Genomic DNA, 21036 nt, shown 5'->3' on the forward strand with positions numbered 1-21036 from the left:
AATGATGACAGAACTTTCGTTTTTGGGTGAACTAACCCTTTAAGAGCAAATAGAGCATATATTTTACCCAGGTCACAGAGTTGTCCATCAAAGCCATCAGGACAGACACAGCGGAAGGAGCTGATGTCGTCAATGCAGGTTCCTCCATTGTGACACGGAGATGACACACAGTCATTTATATCTGAGAGAAAACGACACACAGATACATTAATTAGAAGCTCTGTGTGTACACACTGGCTATTTTCTTTGTTCTGAGTGTGTCTGTGTGTGTGTGTATGTGTACTTACACTTTTGTACCCAAAAGTGAGCAAAATCAGACAAAACCTCCCTTTGGGGACATTTTGGGACGTCCTCATTTGTAAACACATACATAAATTAAATAATTATTTTAAAAATTCAAATAATGCAAAAATAAATTTTTAGAGTTAGGTTTGGGTTACTTTATAGTAATTATAATTAGCTTTATATAAAAACAATACAAGTCTATGGTGTGTCCCCATTTAGATGAATAAACGTGTGTGTGTGTGTGTGTGTGTGTGTGTGTGTGTGTGTGAGAGAGAGAGTGAGTGTGTGTGTGTGTGTGTGTGTGTGTGTGTGTGTGTGTGTGTGTGTGTGTGTGTGCGTGCGTGCGTGCCTGTTACTCACTCTCATGACAGTATGTCCCAGTGAACCCTGGTTGGCAGGTACAAGTGAAGTTACTGCCTGATTGGCTGATGCAGCGCCCGTGAGGACCACACACATTGGATAAGATGTGCCTAACTGCTTTTGCTGTGCCATTGGTTGTCACGGCAATAGTACAGCTGTCAATCACTAATGAGAAACAGAACACAAAACTAAAATGATTCATGTTTGTGTTTGATATCATGATCTTAAAGGGGAAATATTATTTAAATATAAAGACATACTCATTGTTCACAAGGCAAAGCTCGCCTGAACCATTTATTAAAACTAAGCAGCAAAATGCAGTCACTCAGACCAAATCAAGGTTATATTTTCAGAACTATAAGCACATATGACCACCTACATTTAGTATATCTTAACAAAATATTACATATTCTGCAATGTAACCCAACCTGGTGAACGAGTGTGGATTACATCGCATAAAATTGACAGGCCAATAGTGTAGCCTTTCATAAATGATGACATATACATATAGAAGTTTTAAAGATACAGTAGCCAAAACAGTCTGTTTAAAGGATTGTTGCAGTTTCAGTACAAGATTTCAGCATTTACGGCATAATGTTCATTTCCACTAAAAATGATTTTGAAAAAAAAAAACTAGGTTTCAGTAATGCACTTACAATGGGGCCAGCACATAAACGCTAAAATACACATAGTTTTAAAAGTATAGCCACAAGACTTTAACATTACACACGTTAACATGATTTTTGTGTGACAAAATCGCTAACTAACCTTTTCTGTGTACATTTATATCCAATATTACAACTTGACAACACAACCCTGTAATCACGGAATTGGATAACTTCCACTGATAAGGTTAGTAAGCAATTTTATCACACAAAAATCATATTAACATGTATAATATATATGTCTTGTGGCTATACTTTTGAAACTATGTGTATTTTCATGCTTATGCACTGCTACCATTCACTTCCACTATAAGACCCTTACTGTAACTGTTTTTTTTTCTTTTAATAAACGAGGGCTGGGTCTAAATTATTTGTGTTGTATATATAATTACTTTATATATACAAATGCTATTGAGCTAACTTAAATTTAACCCTTTAATCGAGGGTCAGAGAGAGAAAGTGGAAGATGGTTAAGTATAATAAAATTAGGACTGATTGTGATGGAAAAAGCCTAGACTAACATTATAAGTGGACTTACAATGAAAATATAAGGGGAAAAATCAAATGTGGTGGTGCATAAAGAGTTAATGTCATGAATTATATTAGGCTTTTAATTAGGTAATTTGTCTACCTTGGCAGGTGCTGGTCTTGCAGTGGTCTCGAAGCTGACTGCATGTCTTTCCTTCGTATTCATCATCACAGGCACAGTAAAAATCTCCCTGCAGAGAGTGACACTGAGCTTTATTCTGACACGGGTTTAGAATGCATGGATCCACCTGTACCTGCAGCGAGATTGAGAGAAAGAGAGATAAAAATGAGTGAGAGTGATTGAAAAAACAAAACAAAGACAGGGCGGAAAAGTTGTGTGTATGTACGTATATGGTTATTCACCTCACCTCACAGTTAGTTCCGGTGTATCCGTACAGGCACTCACACTCATAGCCCATAGTTAGTGAACGGCAGCGTCCACCATTTTGGCATGTGGCGCTTGCACACCTGCTCTGCTGCACCTCGCAGTGTCTTCCCACGAACCCCGGCTGGCAATGGCACTCATAACCATGACGAACATCCTAACAGAAACACACAGGGGTGGAGATGATTCATAGGGGTGTATGGCAGAGACAGAAGCCAACTTGTAAATGTTAGGGAGTTTTAATTACCACCTTCTTAGGAATATCTAGATCAAAAGCAACATCAATCACAGCAGTTTACAAAGTAATTGTACTTTAAAGTTGATTAAAGTTGTCCAGAGAAATCAAATTAAAATGTAATAACCCACCTGACAGGTTCCTCCATTCTGACACTGACCATAACAGCTGTTGACATCTATAAAATAATCATGAGTACAATCAGCACAACATTTTGGTCGAAAATGTGTAAACAAAACAGAAGAGCAGAAACCAAGAGATTAAATAGCTTAAATCTGTTAGTCATGCACAAGCAGGCACAAGGATCGACCCATAACAGAACACATGCACAGTTACTACAGCAGGAGAAATCTTGATATAAGTGAAAATTAGAGAGACCTGAGTGAAATTACATCTTGCTAATGGCCCTATCATTCAAAATAGCCAAGGGGTACAACCCAAAATTGTTTACACAGTATCACTTGAACCCCAAGGATTACCTGTGCATTTGCAAAGATGTCATAATAAAATCAGCTATTGCTTGAATGCCCTTGCTGTTTTCATACTAGTAGTAGCCTGCTAGATGAAGCAACCTGCTTAACCTTTTCATTTATTCTTTTGTATTTTATAAGGCAATAAGCAACAAAAGTAAAGCACATCTTTCAAGGCTTACTGCTTTTGTAAAACATGGTAACTGGAATATCATAAAAGAAAAGAATGTTTTTATTTTATTAAATTCTTTTCCCCTTTTCTCCCAATTTGGAATAACCAATTCACACTGCTTCTCATGGTGGCATGGTTACTCACCTCAATCCGCGAGGTGGAGGACAAGCCTCAGTTGCCTCCACGTCTGAGACCGTCAATCCACGCATCTTATCACATGGCTTGTTGTGCACCGCGGAGACTGATGTGGAGGCTCATGCTACTCTCCGCGATCCATGCACAACATACCATGCACCCCACTGAGAGTGAGAACCACTAATCACGATCATGAGGAGGTTATGTGCTGAGTCACTCAGCACACCCTGGATTCGAACTTGTTTCTCAAGGGGTGGTAGTCAGCATCAATACTCACTGAGCTACCCAGGCCCCCAGAAAACAATGTTTATTGAATAGTTTATTAAGAATAATAATCAGAATAAACACTTCTTCCGCCAAATAAAATAGTTTATTATTCTAACTGTTGGCTGTTTTTGGCTGCTAAGCAACATAGCAACTTGGTGCGTTAAAGGAATATTCTGGGTTCAATACAAATTAAGCTCAGTCGACAGCATTTGTGACATAATATTGATTACAACAAAAATACATTTTAACTTGCTCCTCCTTTTCTTAAAAAAATTAAAATCTGTAAACATGAAAATACCATTTCAAAAGTACAGTACAAGACAAAAAATATGCGTGTTAACATTATTTTAGTGTGATAAAATCACTTACTAACATTTTCTGTGTAGTTATATCCAATTTTAAAACTTCAATGCCATGATGATGTAATGTCAACATACCATAAATCGACTGTAGGGGATTGGAGGAAGGAGGGGTATGGGGAGGGGTGGGGGGTAAATGTTAAATGTCGATTCAGTGTATATATGTTGTGTTTTTTTTATTTTGTTATATATTTATGAATCAATAAAATTGTTAATTGAAAAAATACAAAAGACTGTAAAAATTACAATTTAAACAACTTTACAGCTCAAATAATACATGAGTTTTAACAGAAGAATTAATGCAAGTGCTTTTATAAAAACTATAAGCTTCACGTATCTGCCTTAAAACCTTCCAAATATTGGCCCCCTTCATTTCCATTGTGAGTGCCTCACTATAACCTAAATCTTTGCCTTTTTTACAAAAGGAGGGACGAGTCAAAGCAATTTCTTATGGTAATCAGCAATATGCCACAAATTATGTCGATTGAGCTTAACTTGTATTGAACCCGGAACAGTCCTTTAATGTGGAATGTGTGTAAAAAACAAAGCAGCTTTAATCAACGTTAATGCCAGAGAAGAGGAAAATAACAAAAGTATGTTGTTCTGCAGAAAAAGATGGGGCGAAAATGAGGGATAGAGACTAATGTTTGTATACTGACTGATGTTACAGTTCGGTCCCGCCCAGCCTGGGTAGCAGTTGCAATGATATCCACCAATTAGATTTTTACAAGCGTAAGCATTTAGACAAGGTCTTCTCGTACACTCATTCACATCTGTGAGAGAAGGGGAGGATGAGGGGAGTAAGAGAGAATGTAGAATCAAGCCCCGCCACCAAGCACATGATCTCATTCATGTGGAACAACATAAGCAAACTCCATTTTCCTTGATGCACTAGATTTGGAATATACACATCCTCTATCCTACCAACAACAGCTTCAAACTCCCCTGTGTGTATCACTTCTCGAAAACAGCCTAAACTAAATAACACCTTCACAAACCTCATACTGGGAGACCAGCAAATAAGCTTAGACTGGTTTAAGCTGTTTTTTCTACACAGTGAATATCCAAATAAAAGACCATGTTATCTTAATGTCTTACAACTTTACTCACAGCATCCTCATTTTAGCAACTGTGTGTACTACATAGTGTCATATTTTTAGTGTGTGAAAGGAGTCATTTATATGATTATCTGTAGGTGTATATACAGTAAAGTAGCTTGTATATGTTTACTGTGTTTCTTGTCTGGATAAATGACAGTTGAGTATGACGCTTTAGCTATATAGGACCGGCGTTCTGTCCTGGTTGAAATCTGATTTCGTCCTGCACAGGTAACACTGCTTGCCCCACACCTGAGACCAGAGACCTATCTGGGCAACCTGACCTGCTCCCCAAACATAACACCACAGCTACAATTCCACATTGCTTGTTTACAGATTATACAGCATTTCCTCTCACAGGCTGCACCAACAGTGTAGTGTAAAATACCCCTCTTAAGCTTCTTTCTCCACCCCATGGTCACTCTACTATAGTCCCCCAAAAAGATAAATTTAGCCCCTGTCTTGGCAGTTGCCAGGCTCGTTGATATATTTAGCTTTACTTAAATCACCTGGGTCAGGTTGCAGATAATATTCAGCTATCTGCCGTGACCACAAAGCCTGAAATTTCATATCACAGACACGCACATACCCAAAACCCAGGTTAAATAAACATACAAGCATACACAACAAACATTTATACCTACTGTAGTTACAGGCATACCACCTCTCATGCTCTCACAAAAATGGTAAACACAACAATCATGTTACACGCTTCATTAAATTAAACAAGCAATCTGCACACTCGGACAACTGCCAAAACAGCCCCATGCTATTTTGACATGGTTTGATTCAGTTATTCATAGATTTGAGTATAAAATAAGTCAGATGAATTCAACACTTAAACACACACATTAGGGCTCACCTATCTTACAGGTCTTGCCGGTCCATTGTGGGAGACATAAGCAATCAAAACCGTTCTCAAGATCAAAGCAGGTTCCCCCATGAGCGCACGGGTTAGACGCACACTCGTCTTTGTCTGAAATACACACAAATACCAAAGAGTGGTAAACCATGAACATAAACATAGTCCCATACAAAATGTAAATAAATACAGTATACATGATATTAAAATATTTAAATTGAGAGTACAGTCTGCTTCACATGAAGGAAATTGGGATGAAAAGTATATGACCTCTGACCTTTAGCACAGGTTGGGCCATCCCAGCCAGGGGGACACTGACACTCAAACCCTGATCCCAGCTCATGACAAGTCCCGCCATTCGCACATGGGTTTGACATGCATGCATGCTCGGCTGTAAGATGCACACACATATACATACAAAAAATAAGATGTTTTGATATACCTTGGTAAAAGCAAATATAAATATGGTCATTGCATTAACTGCAGATTGCCATTACCTACATTCCTCATGTACAGTACTGTGTAAACGTTTTAGGCAGTTGTAAAAATGTTGTATAATGAGGATGTTTTAAAGGTGTCATGTCATGAGGAATCCAATTTTACTTGATATTTTGGCATATAAGAGGTATTTCTCATATAAAAACATACTGTAAATTTAGAACTCATAACTTAATCCCCAATGCAATAAAAGCATTTATTTAAAACCAAACTGCCAAAATGCCTCATTCTCTACATCCATATATAAGTGAAGTCACAACGGCTATCCATTAATTCATGACTACCTCAACAGCAACAACATCAACACCTGCTTAAAATCATCCCTCCCATGGCCCAGCCCATTGGTGCTCACTTCGTAAACAGAGAGACGGAGAGAAGGAAAAAAGGCCTACTGTGGCCTCACTACTCCTGAATGCCAAATGGGACCCATCTTGACTATTTGTACACAAGCATGCCCTACACAGACGTCTTTGACTGTTGTCATGTCTCTAGCATGCTTTTAACTTGTTGATACGCTCCCCCTTTTTGAGCACAAACCATGAAAATGACAAACCTGAACTTAAATGGTTGTATTTACTGGACTCTTTGGAGTATATACACAGTTGTTGTATCTTTTGAAAGAAGACACTTTGGGCTTTATTTCCCAAGTTTCAGAATTAATATATGTTGTTATTTTTTTTAAGTTAGAGAAGCTGAGATGCTCCCTTTATAGTAATGGAAATATTTTGTGCTGAACATGTTTTTATAATCTAAAAAAACAAAAAAAAAGTACCAAGAAAATCCAGAAATACGATGTTCTCAAAGCCACAAGCTTAAAGGAGTTATGTTCCTGCACGCTTTTTTCTCTGTGAAATTGCTGGAAGCGTACAGAGTAAAATTAAGGCTCCGCCTTTCAAGACGACACAAAATCTGACTGCACTGCTTGGCTATTATGAATAAAACTACGCCCCGTTTTTAAAAATAGACTTTGGAGACAGGCTCGTTTTGTTTACGGGACTCTAATATATAAGATAATATACAGTATACAACATGAATGCTGCTCAGATTGCATAATTTGTTGAAGAACGATGACAAAGGGTAATTCTTTCAGGCGAGATCTCAAACAATGGAGAATATATAAATATTTCTCAGATTTATCACTTTTATGGACAAAAAGTGCTATAGGATGTTTTTCAATGAACACTTGACATGAACAATTGACCCAAGTGTGGCGAACTGGATTCATCTGGCGATCGCATTTTCATAACAAATGTATAAAGGCCCGCTTTGACATTGCATGTTCCCTGTCTGTCGCTCACTTCGACGGTGTGTCTTGAGCACCGAATATGTCTCTGATCTATGAAAAAAGGCCAGTCGCCTCCTTCCTACGGGATTGGGGCAGGCGCCACGGGCGATGAAGGCGATTTGGGGATAATGATGGGCTCCATTCGCCGGGTAAATCCCCTCAAACCACCCACCTCCCCGGCGCTGACACGACAACGCTGGCCCGGTGGAGAGTGGAGGCTTCACCCCCAGTCGGTCCAGCTGATTTGGGAACGATTCGGCAAGGCCCAGGAAGACCTGTTTGCCTCCGGAGAGACCTCCCACTGCCCGCTCTGGTATTCCCGAACAGAGGCTCCCCTCGGGGCAGACGCGCTGGCACACAGCTGGCCCTCGGGGCTGCGCAAGTACGCATTTCCCCCAGTGAGCCTTCTTGCAGAGGTGCTGTGCAAGGTCAGGGAGGACAAGGAACATGTCACCCTAGTGGCTCCCTACTGGCCCACCCGGGCCTGGTTCTCAGACCTCATACTCCTCACGACAACCCCTCCCTGGCGAATTCCCCTGAGGAAAGACCTTCTTTCTCAGGGACGGGGCAGCTCTGGCATCCACACCCAGACCTCTGGAACCTCCACGTCTGGCCCCTGGACGGGACCCGGAAGATCTAGCTGGTCTACCACCAGCCGTCGTAGACACAATCAGCCAAGCCAGAGCTCCCTCTACCAGGCAACTTTACGCCCTGAAGTGGTGCTTGTTTGCAAATTGGTGTTCTTCCTGGGCTGAAGACCCACAGAGGTGCACAGTTAGGTCAGTGCTCTTATTCCTGCAGGAGAGGCTGTCCACTTACACCTTGAAAGTGTATGTTGCTGCTATCGCGGCCCACCACGACGCAATAGACGGCAAGTCTTTGGGCAAGCATGACTTAATCATCAGGTTCCTAAGAGGCGCCCGGAGGTTAAATCCTTCCCGGCCAAGCCTGTTCCCCTCCTGGGATCTCTTAGTGGTCCTCACGGGCCTTCAAAGACCCCCCTTCGAACCGCTGGAATCAGTTGGACTCAGTGCCCTCTCTCTAAAAACTGCCCTGCTGATCACGCTCACCTCAATCAAGAGGGTTGGGGACCTGCAAGCATTCTCTGTCAGCGACACTTGCCTGGAGTTTGGTCCGGCAGACACACCGGGCTACGTGCCCAAGGTTCCTACCATGCCCTTCAGAGACCAGACAGTGAACCTGCAAGCGCTGCCCAGGGAGGAGGCAGACCCCCCTCCCCTTGCGAGTCAAAGCACACTCTGAAGGAGTGTTGCGTCCTCATGGGCACTGGCCAGAGGCACCTCCCTGGCAGACATATGTAGAGCAGCGGGTTGGGCAACACCTAATACCTTTGTGAGATTTTACAATCTCAGGGTTGAGTCAGTATCGTCCCGTGTTTTCTCAGGTCCGAGCCGGTAGAACTTGGTAACACGCTGACGGTCTGGCCGGGTGGATTGCTTGCACCCTTTCCCTCGGCAGAGGTAAAACTGTGCGCTTTCTCTCCCAGGAGATCCCGTACATTCGGATCCCTGGATAACTCCTCCCTAGCCCTATGGGTCCGCAATTCAGTGGAGGAATTCGCCAACCCAATCCACTGCGGGTACTCAAATCTACCCTGTACTGGAATAGGTGCTCCACAGGTCGGGACTCCTGCGTGGACTCCTCCTATGTGTATGTTCCGCGGTACGGTCCCTTTACGAGTGGACCCGCATCTCCCTTAGGCAGTTCCGGCTGCCCTCCGGTCGCCATGCTGTAGCAACTCCCCCCTCCTTGAGGCTGGATCTACCACCGTGCCATTTTGTGACCCGAGTGTCCCATGTGATGTATTTCGCTACTTTTACCTCCACGTCCCTGGGCAGGTGTGGTCTCCACAGTGTCTTTTCCCCCTGAAAGAATAGGAAACTGGGTAAGACCCCCTTCCCACGATGCATGTAAGGTCAATAGCCATTTGGCTCTATCTGAGAAACATATAGAGAAAAGAAGCCCGGCTAGGCTCGGCCTGTTCCCAGGTTGACAAGCATCACCTTGTTCCCCTGTTTAGGGTAACCAGAAGGATTCCGACGAATTTTATGAGGCATTGGGGAAGGGTACGTGCAGCCTGACACAACTGGTCGCCTTTGGAGGGAACGAGACGTTGTGTCCTCAAGCCCAAGTCGCTGAGCCGAGCCACTGTGGTGGCCGGACCATTTCCGGCTCCTCAGGAAAATCCTGAATGAACTCGACGCATTTCCCTGCTTTTATACCCGTATGTCCGGGGGCGGGGTATGCAAATACTGTCTGCCTAATTCTCATTTTTTCATAGATCAGAGGCATATTCGGTGCTCAAGAGAGACCACTAGTAGTCGCCTACAGCTCGCTCACTGGGGTTATTAATACAATTATCATTTAATTATTTTTAAACACTATTAAAAATCGTATTTTATCTAAATTACACAATGATGATTAATCGACTTTACAGACATAACAGTTTTATCGTCTGTTAATGCTGATATTCTGTAAAGCTGCTTTGAAACGATGTGTGTTGTGAAAGGCGCTATACAAATAAAATTGACTTGACTTGAATTGACTAGTGTTGTTTCTTCGACACAACGTCTCATTCCCTCCATCAGGGAACAGAGGTTACATACATAATCTAGACGTTTTCATTTGTACACCTGGCCAAATAACAAAATTGCTGTTTCTGGAGCATTGCTATCGTGAAACAGAGATCGGATATCAATGTTGAACCCTTAGACCTTTGAAAAGATGTATACTTTGTTAACATTAATGACATTTATAGATGGTAAATTATATATTACATTTAAGCAGAGTGATGAGGTTTCATCAGCAGCTGTCACTTTTTGTTTAGCTGCTTAAACAGCTCAACAACTGTTCTTTTGCCCATCAGTGCTATTTTAAATTACTGGTGTATGTAAACACACATTAGATGGACGTCTTTGACTGTATTGAGTTGTTTCTGGTGCACCTCAGTGCAGTATGTTACTGGAAACTGTGCGTCTTGTGGAGCAGTCATAAAACAAGTCAAGCTTTGCCAAGGAATTGTAACTGATGGATATGGGGCAATCGCTAGTAGACCCAATCAAAATGTAAGTAAACAGTTACATTCATTAATATTTCAAATGTCATGGTTGTTTAATAGTTCATGCTGTCTACACTGGGCGTGTCCATTGATGCGGCGGCTTGAGGCTGTCTACATGGGTCGCGTTGACACAAACTTTCTAAAACGTTTCTTTGTGTCGTTGGCAACGGCAGTAGTAGTGCCAGTGCAAAATGGAATGGGACACCTGTTTACTGTTGCCGTGGCGTGCTGTAACGGACACTTCTCTGGTGGACAGCATTGATTATAATGGGTTCTTCTATTGCTTTTGACGCAATGTCTGGTGAAGACATTAACAGTTGTGCTTGAGATGAACAGTTTAATATATATGGATGCAATGTGTTGGATGTCCGTTATCTGTAAACCCAAATGCGTGTTGAGCTGGTTCATTCTGATTCAAAAATGGCTCTATTCGAGGGGCTGCACATGTTAGCCAATCATAACAGTGGATGTTTACATTGAAGTTTTAAGGAGGCGCTTAGGCCAAAACTGAGCGTTTCAGACAGAGCGCCAGAGACAGGGTACAAAATTATCGTATATTAAAAAAATGGACTGTTTTAATGCCAAAAAAGCTTCACTAACATTATAAGTGGATCTCAGGGAACATAATAAATATATATAAAAAAAGAGCATTTCATGGCCCCTTTAAAAAATAATGTCATGAAGAATTTTTGTTTTTCATTTAACTTTATAAAAAGTTTAATAAACATAAAAAGCTAAATCAATATTTGGTAAGACCACCATATGCCTTTAAAACAGCACACATTCACACTTGCACACAGTTTTTCAAGGTTGTTGGCAGATAGGTTGTTCCAAGCATCTTGGAGAACTTGCCACATTTCTATGTATTCGATGCCTCAGTTGCTTCTGTCTTTTCATGTACTACCAAACTGACTCAATGAAATAATGTTGAGATCGGGGCTTTGTGGGGGCCATACATTCTGTTGCAAGACTACTTTTTCAACTTCTGTTCTATTCCATTTGCAAAAGGAATGTTTGGGAATCTAAAATGTATATTTCCTTAAGCAGAAGATTTAAAATAATCGTCTTAAGACAAATGTTTTTGTGAAACATCTAATATGCCTACGACTTCTGCAAATTACTGTGCAGTATATACATTCTTATTTTTTTCCATTCCTACATTTGTCATGCATACTTTTTAAACACAATTTAAAGAACTAAATGACAAAGTTTAAGTGTTAAAAAGCAAACCACTCTACTCCTCACCAATATGACAGTTTTTGCCAGAGTAACCCTCAGGACAGGAGCAGAAATATTCGTCCGGCTCTGTATTCAGACATGTGCCTCCGTTCACACAGGGCTTATGCGTCCCACAATAATTCAGATCTGTGGAGAAACAAACAAATAAACTATTTAACATAATTTCTGTGAAACAATAGTAGAGGAACCCTGCAGGATGTTCTAGAATGTAATAATGCAAGTGTAAGTGCAGACAGGGTGAGAATTGAACTAGCCACCAAAGACCCAGCAAAACAATTGCTCAGAAATATTTGGCTTTTTAGTTTCAAATATATTGATAATATTATAGGTCAACCAGCATGCTCTTTTTGATGAAGCTAGTTGACCAAGGAAGGCTTGCTGGTTAAGCCAGTTAAGAAGTCCAGTAGGGATACCAGCACACCAGCATCAAATACCAGAATCCAGCATTGAAAACACAACAGGGTTTTTCTGGAGAAGATGACTCAAAACTCCATTCAGAGCAGAAATGTTTGTGGATGTCAGTAAATGTCCAGAGTGAGAGTGAACAGACCTTAACTGCATTAATTTATTATCTTAAAAAAACAGTTTTGAGTTAAGTGAGGGGTTATAGGTCATAATACCAAGAATCACAGAAGAAGAGGGCACAAGTTTGAAAATAAATGAGTAAGGGCTTCTAAAGAATATTTTGAAGGATATGTTGTTTATGGTGTATTTCTTTCAGGGTTCCCACACCTTTTGGCCAACAAATGTATTTACATGTATTTGTTTCCAGTCATTCTTGATTATTGGATAAGGATTTTAAAAATAATTTGAAGGAGATTGCATTGACAGATCAATTTGTAGCCAATAAGATATTTCAAAGAAATATTCACTTTGCTGTGACTTTGAGATCTATTAATTTCCATGACTTTTCCTGGAAATAATTATATTTTATCATCAAAATATCCTATTCAAATTCACTGACATTTCCAGGTTTTCATAACTGTGAGAACCCTGTTCCTTTTTTGTATTTGCATATGTGTGTGCATTTGTATGCACAAGTGTGTCTTTTTGTGAATATAGGTACATTTGTGTATTTTTGTGTTAGTGAGCATTTCCTACCTTTGTCACACAGAAGTCCTCCCCAGTTCGTCTCACAGGTACATGTCCAGGGTTTCACACAGGTGCCGTGCACACAACCTGGATACGGCAAACACTCGTCACACAGCGGACCCTGCCAGCCGTACTTACACCTGGAACACCAACACATTGTGAGTGTGTGTATGACATTTCAGCATGGGCCTTTCTGGACTGAATTTATCCACTAACCAATGAGAGTGCAGCATAGATTTATTGGGCAAAAACAATAACTATTAAACCTTCAGTTCACAACACAAGCAACAGCAAGAGAGAAGTAGGCTATTTTATTTATATGAAGTCCCTTGCACTTGCATGAAGATGTCTACCTTCTGATGTAATCCTTCCTCATGATCTCACAGCGTGTTTTATGTAGTTATGAGTTGTATGGGAAGCTAAACACTATTTAAGTATGAAAAGACATTGTTATAGTCATCAGATGTGTGCAGAGCGTGCAAGCAATTCACACATCACGAGCCGGCAGCGCAGATCAATTCAGGCGGCGCTTTAATTTCAATGAAATGTGCAAGTAAACGCATCCACTTTGATTAAATCTGCACGCTGCACAGTTGGGCGGATGACAGCCTACATTTTCATTTTCTATTTTTAGTTTTTTGCTTTCGGAACAACATTTGATTTAAATAAGATGACATGGGGTCGTCCTTAAAGCCATTAACAAGGAAAATACAAATGGCACTCCATGTCAAAAAGTTTGCCGACACTTTCCTAAACGTTTATTAGTAACTCCATTATGACAGTCATAGAAAACAGGTGTCCACTTTTACATGAGATATAAGCTAATGTAATAATCCCAACTGCACATATTAGCAACATTAATGCATCATTATTATTTTTTTACATATTTCAGCTATTTTTATTTTTTACTAAGTTTAGCATTTTTGGAAATGTCAAAAAACAAACTAACATGTACACTACACTGTTAACTCTGAGGGAAAGGAGTTTGGGTGTCATAGAGACAGGAGTGTAAAAACGTATTTCCAGTAGCAGACAAAGGTCATGACCTCGGTCTCTTTCCTAATCTTAGACAGCAATGAATTCCAGACAGACTGGTGGTCAAAGGTCATTTCCACCTCACATGCTTTAAAAAGATGTCTGAGGTTCCGCAGGGGAAAGGGAATGTCACTTTAATACAAAATATGCACTTACACACTCCTGAATGAGGAGTCAACAGCTTTGTTTCTATGTGCAGTATATGGTATGTATACTGTGCACAGTATGTTAACTTACCATTTGCACAGAATACTAAGACATTCTGTATTTAAAAATAATAGTAGGCAGTGTATACAGTACATACTGCACAGTTTTCAGTATTTAGTAAGCTAGAATTTCATTCCGAACATAGCCAACCTCCCTTCATGAGGGTGATAGAGCTAATTTCATATTATTATGTGTCAGTTGTCAGCTCAGTTCATTCAGAACTATTTTAAGATGCAGTCCATGCGTGTGTGGCGTGTGGTTGAAACAGTTTTACCCTAACAAAGGGACTCATTCATCTCTTTATGATGCTTGACCTGAGAATAGAGAGAGAGAGGGAGAAAGATCAACAAGCAGACTTACACACATTCTCCTGGAGCGTCACAGCTTCCGTGCAGCTCACTGCAGCCTTGCTTACAGATAGCTGAAAGACAGAGAAATATGAATGAACTTTAGTAGAGTCCTCTTTTCTCCCATCATTTAGCTATGTGACAGATGAGTGATAGTCACAGACAGATGACAAGTCTAACGGGGCGTTCACACACACACATGCACGCACGCAAGCACACACACACACACACACACACACACACACACACACACACGCATGTTGGGCAATCTATCATTATGAGGACTTTACATAGACATAATGATTTTTATACTGTACAAACTATAGATTCTATCCCCTAAACCTAACACAACCCCTAAAACTAACCCTCACAAAAAATGTTCTGCATTTTTAGATTTTCAATAAAACATCGTTTAATATGTTTTTTAAGCCATTTAAATTATGGGGACACTAGAACTGTCCTCATAAACCACATTTATAGCATAATACCCTTGTAATTACCAGTTTGTAACCTAAAAAATTGTCCTGGTAAACCACATAAACATGCCCACACACACATTGGTGCAGCTATCCTTATGAGGACTCTCCATAAACATAATGATTTTTATACTGTATGAACTATAGATTATATCCCCTAACCCTACCCCTAAATCTAACCCTCACAAAAAACATTCTGCAGTTTTACATTTTCCAAAAAACATAGTTTAGTATGTTTTTAAGCAATTTGAATTATGGGAACAATACAAATGTCCTCACAAACCACATTTATAGCATAATAACTGTGTAATTACCAGTTTGTAACCTAAAAAATTTCCTCGTAACCACCCAAACCCACCCACACACACAATATCAAAGTCAAAAATACTATTTATCATGACTGCATCAATCTGACTATATTAAGTTATACCAACGGAAATAATTTTTAAGGGGTTAGAATAGTAGAAACAGATCTTTAAGGTAGTAATTCCACATTACCACATTTTACAGTGTAGGTGTGGGACATCATTGTGAACTTGAGGGCTATTGACTTCATACAGCCACTAAAAATTACATTGGGAGCAGTTGGTCAAAAGTAACTGCACAAATGGCTCAGAAAGCTGAAGAAAGTCCTGAGAAAACAACTAGCATCATTAGTACACAGATGCAACTTGATCTGATGCTGTAATATCTAACATAATTACATTCAAAATGTAATTTTAGTGTCCCATTTCTTAGGCCACGGTATATGTACTAAAATCCACTCAAACACAGATGCATACTAAACTCATGAACACTCATAACATTATTGAGCCAGATGAAACACGTTGCTATATACAGTTATTCTTTATAACATTGTAAATGTTTATTATAGAAAATAACAGTATTCTGAATGAATATTAGATGGATGCTTGAATGATAAAAACAAAACACTATCTGTGCAATAAAGTTGAATTCATTACATTAATGGAAAGATTTAATAGTCTCATTGGGGGCTGAGATTGAAATTGAAACTCTAGAATCGCCCATTGTACACACACACACACACACACACACACACACACACACACACACACACACCTTTCTTGCAGTCCTGCTCAGTCCAGCCCTCCATACACTGCTGATTGCCGAGGTGATCACATGTGTAATGTCCAAAGTAATCATCGCGAGGGCGACATTGTTTGTTGCACTTGTTGCCGTAGTAATGTCTGTCACAGCGCACACGCACACTGTACTGAAAGCTGGCAGTTTGACCCTTGTGCTGAATCATCTGTCGTTCCTCTCCAGGGTTCATTTCCCCACGGTTAACACTCAGCTCGATCAACAGATCATCACCTAAGACAGCAGAAACAGACACATTAATTTGGGTTTGTTAGTGCCGTGGTTCATAAATGATGGGTTGTGATGATCAGCAGGGGAAAACAATGTTAAATGCAATCAATTAAATACAACTAAACTAAATAATTAGGCTTATCAATATTCAACTAAGGGAAAATTTATACTCATTTCTGTTGTTGCCAAAGGCATCCAATCAAACTTTATTGTAATTTGGCGCAAAATCATCTGCCACTTGCTAGCCAAATGAAGCAAATGCCAACATGGGTAGGTTGCGTGACATGCCCTCATCATGAAAAAACACAAACAACACTACAAAAAAAACAACCCAGACTACATTACGTACGAGTTCACTTGTATATTTTTGTCCCTATGCAGTTGAGGTCATATTAATATATTTCAGTGATACATTTTAAGAACATTATTGTTTATTTTTGTACAGTTTTGGTACTGTATTGGGTCACCTTTGATTGCCAATGTAAAATATAGGTCCTCAAGCAGAACCTGTTGCAAACTACAGTGTTTGTGTGTAAGAGTTCCTGTTTCAGTGGAACTCTCTCTCTCTCTCTCTCTCTCTCTCTCTCTCTCTCTCTCTCTCTGTCTCAGACTGCTTGTGAGCCAGTAAGGAAATAATACAATCAGGAAGGACCAGGAAGTACCCCCTCCCTCCCCACCACCACCCCAAAAAAACCAGACACACACCCAAGCTCCCTCTTGAGAAGTGAAGAGAAACAAAGTGACCTTCCTGACAACTACAGTCACATTCTAGGGGACTGGGAAAGCTTGTCTGCTTTAAAGCGCAAAAGAGACAGAGGGAGAGAATGCAACATCAACAATGATACAAATCTAATCTAAACTGTTGATTAAAATCAGTGCTGGCTGAAACACTGAAATCTCCTTTCCAAACAAGGGTTAGGGTTTCACACCTTATTAAATTAGCAACATCCTTATCTAAATATAAGGTGGCTGAATCAAGTGATGAGATCATCAGAGGCCCAATCACTTACCCAAGATCAGAGACCAATTTGCATATTTATTACCAGTGGGAGGGGACAGCATTAATCTTAATCCTTAATCATAGCATAATGCTGGAAAGGGTTACAAAGAATGGCTTCAAAAACTAAATAAAAAAGAAAGAAAAGAAAATTGATGAGTTGAAATAATTTTTTATGGTAATCAAAATTATGCCACAAATGCTGTTGATTCATCTTCTGATCCCGGAACATTCATATCATGTAATAAAATAAAATGTATTGAAAATAAAAAAGTAACTAAAATATAAATTCTTGGTGTCAGAATATCAATGAAGTATTTTAAGGTAAAATACTGCATTACTTTGAAATATAATTTTTTCTCCTACCCCTAATCCCAATCAGACTGTCTGCGAGAACTGTTATCTTGTTCCTAAAGAACTCGTGATTTCTGATGAGAATGGCTAAAATATTGGGAATTTGGCTTAAATGTACAAAAAGACCAAGAAACTAGTCAGCTGTCCTTTTTGAGGAAATTTCAGGAATTCGTCTTTGTTATTACTGATAGGTTGCTGTTTTTGACCGTTAGCCAAGGTGCTCTATAAACTGCCCTTGTGCATGTTCTCATACAAAGTCCAATTCACCCCACTCACCCCATCTTAGTACACTCGCTCTCTTCCTTAAATGGACACACAATTCCAGAAGTGGAACAAAAGCTTTGACATACTGTACTGTCCTACTTTCTGACTAAAAAAAGAAATTCACCACACTCTTTCACATCAAATGTGCCATCCCCCCTTTTGTAGTCCTCACTTCTTTAAAGCTCAATCTCTTCTATCTCCATTCCCCCACTTGATATATAAAAAACTAGTACTCAACTCCTAATTCATTTCCAGCAATTAGTTATAAAAATACACACCAATCACTCCCTCTCTATAAGCTTAAGGAGTCACTTACAGACTGTTACTGGGTAGAGTCACACATCAGTGTTTGTGTGTGTGTGTGAGACCCTGGGGATAAGACAGTTCAAGAACCGTCACACACACATACAGATACACTCAGGCAGGTAGGCAGATGAACAGCTCTCACCTGTTCTGCAATGTAATCAGTTGTGTTTATCCATAGGCTCTATCAACACAAGAACTCCAGCCTTGTTCTGAGAGCCTCTCTTTACATAATAACAACACCTTTAGATAAAGAAAAACCTGCGGAAACATGGATAAAGGCTGCTGTTTTGCTTCAAAGCCCCATTAAATTGCTTAACAAGCACAGTTTTCTCTATACTGTTTTGATGATTTTGGATGGGACATACTGTATCAAAGGGCTCATCCCATTTTTTTGTTTTTAAATAGCTAAAAGGCTTTAGTTTCATCACACATTTACCTATTTGCTAGTAGGCTACAGGTAGTATTAGGGGGAGGGACATTATCATCTAGAGAGCATTTGATTGGACACAAATATAGATGTATAGAAATATATGTTTCCCAGAAGTGAAAGATGTGAATTCTCTTAACATTTTATTTCATATAGATGGCTTCAAGGCCAACATAAATGGACTAAAAGCCACAAAGCTTGAATTTTAGCTTAAAAACAAAGAGTTCCTTCTTTGTTTTCTTTGTTTATTCTCTTTCCTATTATTTCCTTTCCATTCCATTCACATCTCTCCATCGGTTTGTCTCCATTTTGCTCTGTTTCACTGCCTCCATCAAAATGGGTGTGATTCAGCCCCATTGCCATGGCAATAACAAGGCCAAATAAATCCCTCTATAACTACACAACACCATATTACCTATCTCTCTTTCTCCTCTCTATATCTGTCTTTCTCCATGTTAATGTCCCCCACCTTCTCAACTGTCACTTCCCTTTTGCCTCTTTTTCTATTCATCCACTTTATTAACATCTACCGATCTACCGGCCAGCACTGAAGTGAAACACAATAACGGTCCTTTTTCTGTCCCTTGACAATAAATGAACAATACTCTTGACTTAATGGCCAGCAAGAGCTGCTTAGAGTCCAAATGCAGAGTTGGAGAGATTGACTTAATTAAACAGTCCCATAGGGACCTCCTACCTGATGCCCAGTAAACTGACTTACTACATCTAAAGCCTAGTAAGATCTCATTCCAGATTTATTTATTTTTTTCAGTGAAAACCTGTGAGCTAAGACTAATTTTTCTCTGGGATGCACACACCTGAGAAATAAAATGAAAACATGAGGCAGGTATGACACAATCATGATGAATTGCTCTCTTGCTAACAGCACTTAAATCTGTATCTAGGAAACATAAAAACACTGATATAAACTGAAAAGTAAAGCTTATGAATTCTGATGCTCATTTCTTTAGTATTCTTCAAAAATAAACAAAGTGTACTTAAAAATTGTATAATTATTCTAACTATACTACTTTGCCAGACACATTGTTCTTGAGTATACAGTACTTAATAACAGATGATTTGGTATTAAATGTTATAAATTAAATTACCTGATTAAAAAGCAAATGTAGATGCATAATAAAATGTTAATCAATAATCTGCATGCAGGTAAAATAAATACCCTCGAGGAATAATAACCACTTAAGCAGTCATTTCTGAGTGATGTAGCTCCAGTCATCTTAAAGGGATAGTTCACCCAACCTCATGTTGTTCCAAACCAATATGACTTTATGTCTTCCATGGAACACAAAAGGAGAGAAAAGACAGACTCATTCACTTATTACTTTAATTTAATCTTTTTTCCATACAATGAAAGTGAATGGTGACTAAAGATGTCACTACACCTAACATCTCTTTTTGAGTTCCACGCAAGAAAGAATGCAATTTGGATTAGAAGAACATGAGGGTGAAAGCATAATGACAGATTGTTTATTTTTGGGTGAACTATCCCTTTAAAAAACACAGACTAGAATTTGCTCATAATCTGCCACTGAGACCTTGTGTCAGTTTGAAGCAAATTAAAGATGAAGATATTAAGGTCTGATAAAGGTATGGGTGTAAACATATAAGAGCATTGATAGTGTTTACTAAAGTGCAGTGTAAGTATGTGTGTCTGTTTGTGATAGCGTATATTCATGCCAGATCTGTCAGTGGCCATTTCTTGGTAATTATCTGGCGAGGTACATTTGTTTTTATGAGTGTGTGTGCATCTATGTGTGTAATTGTAGGTATGTGTGTGTCCTGTCAGAGCCTTACTGGATGATAATAAAGTGTTGTGAGCATGTGGGATTGAGTGTGTATATGGAGAATAGTAGCATTGCAGCTGCTCAGACATTAATTAGCTCATAGACATGTGTGGAAAATAATGAGAAGCTACAGAAATTAATGGCATATCAAGGCAATGACCTCACACTCTTTGTTTAGACCCAAACTCTCTCCAGGGACTTTAAACATGACACGCAAAGTATAAACAGTCTGCATTTTCATCCTAAAACAACCTCCATGCCCTGTTAAGGGCACTAGTACACTTAAGCCAGTAAAAAGACATGCAAAAACAGTTATAACACTGTAATAATACATTAATAACACTTACAATTATGCTGCAGTAATGTACCTTTATTAAATATGCATGTCAACATACTGCACCACCAGATATTCTTAATTAACTAAACATAAACTAAGTCACAGCTCACCAAATGTAAATGCATCTGTTTGTTCT

At 39.4% G+C, this 21036-nt stretch overlaps 1 protein-coding gene and 1 long non-coding RNA gene across 4 annotated transcripts in view; one reads left to right on the forward strand and one right to left on the reverse strand.

The window, feature by feature from the left end:
• jag2a (jagged canonical Notch ligand 2a) overlaps positions 1 to 21036 on the reverse strand; it is a 50570-nt gene that overhangs the window by 11367 nt on the left and 18167 nt on the right. The window contains exons 4-16 of one of the 3 annotated variants that reach the window (XM_052150982.1): positions 16159 to 16413; positions 14616 to 14676; positions 13023 to 13153; positions 11928 to 12047; positions 9445 to 9489; positions 6098 to 6211; positions 5821 to 5934; positions 4521 to 4634; positions 2590 to 2636; positions 2207 to 2380; positions 1942 to 2092; positions 646 to 810; positions 68 to 181 (exon numbers count right to left, since the gene is read on the reverse strand). In XM_052150982.1, coding sequence (XP_052006942.1) covers positions 68 to 181; positions 646 to 810; positions 1942 to 2092; positions 2207 to 2380; positions 2590 to 2636; positions 4521 to 4634; positions 5821 to 5934; positions 6098 to 6211; positions 9445 to 9489; positions 11928 to 12047; positions 13023 to 13153; positions 14616 to 14676; positions 16159 to 16413 — 1605 coding nt within the window. The remainder of the gene's footprint in view (positions 1 to 67; positions 182 to 645; positions 811 to 1941; positions 2093 to 2206; positions 2381 to 2589; positions 2637 to 4520; positions 4635 to 5820; positions 5935 to 6097; positions 6212 to 9444; positions 9490 to 11927; positions 12048 to 13022; positions 13154 to 14615; positions 14677 to 16158; positions 16414 to 21036) is intronic. The other 2 variants (XM_052150983.1, XM_052150984.1) reach the window with 2 other exon arrangements.
• LOC127660661 (uncharacterized) lies at positions 10586 to 17118 on the forward strand. Its single transcript, XR_007972666.1, has 3 exons — positions 10586 to 10689; positions 13036 to 13171; positions 17020 to 17118. It is a non-coding gene; the product is annotated as an uncharacterized LOC127660661 (long non-coding RNA).

This window comes from Xyrauchen texanus, chromosome 20 (genome assembly GCF_025860055.1).
Source record: "Xyrauchen texanus isolate HMW12.3.18 chromosome 20, RBS_HiC_50CHRs, whole genome shotgun sequence".
Taxonomy (NCBI): Eukaryota; Metazoa; Chordata; class Actinopteri; order Cypriniformes; family Catostomidae; genus Xyrauchen; species Xyrauchen texanus.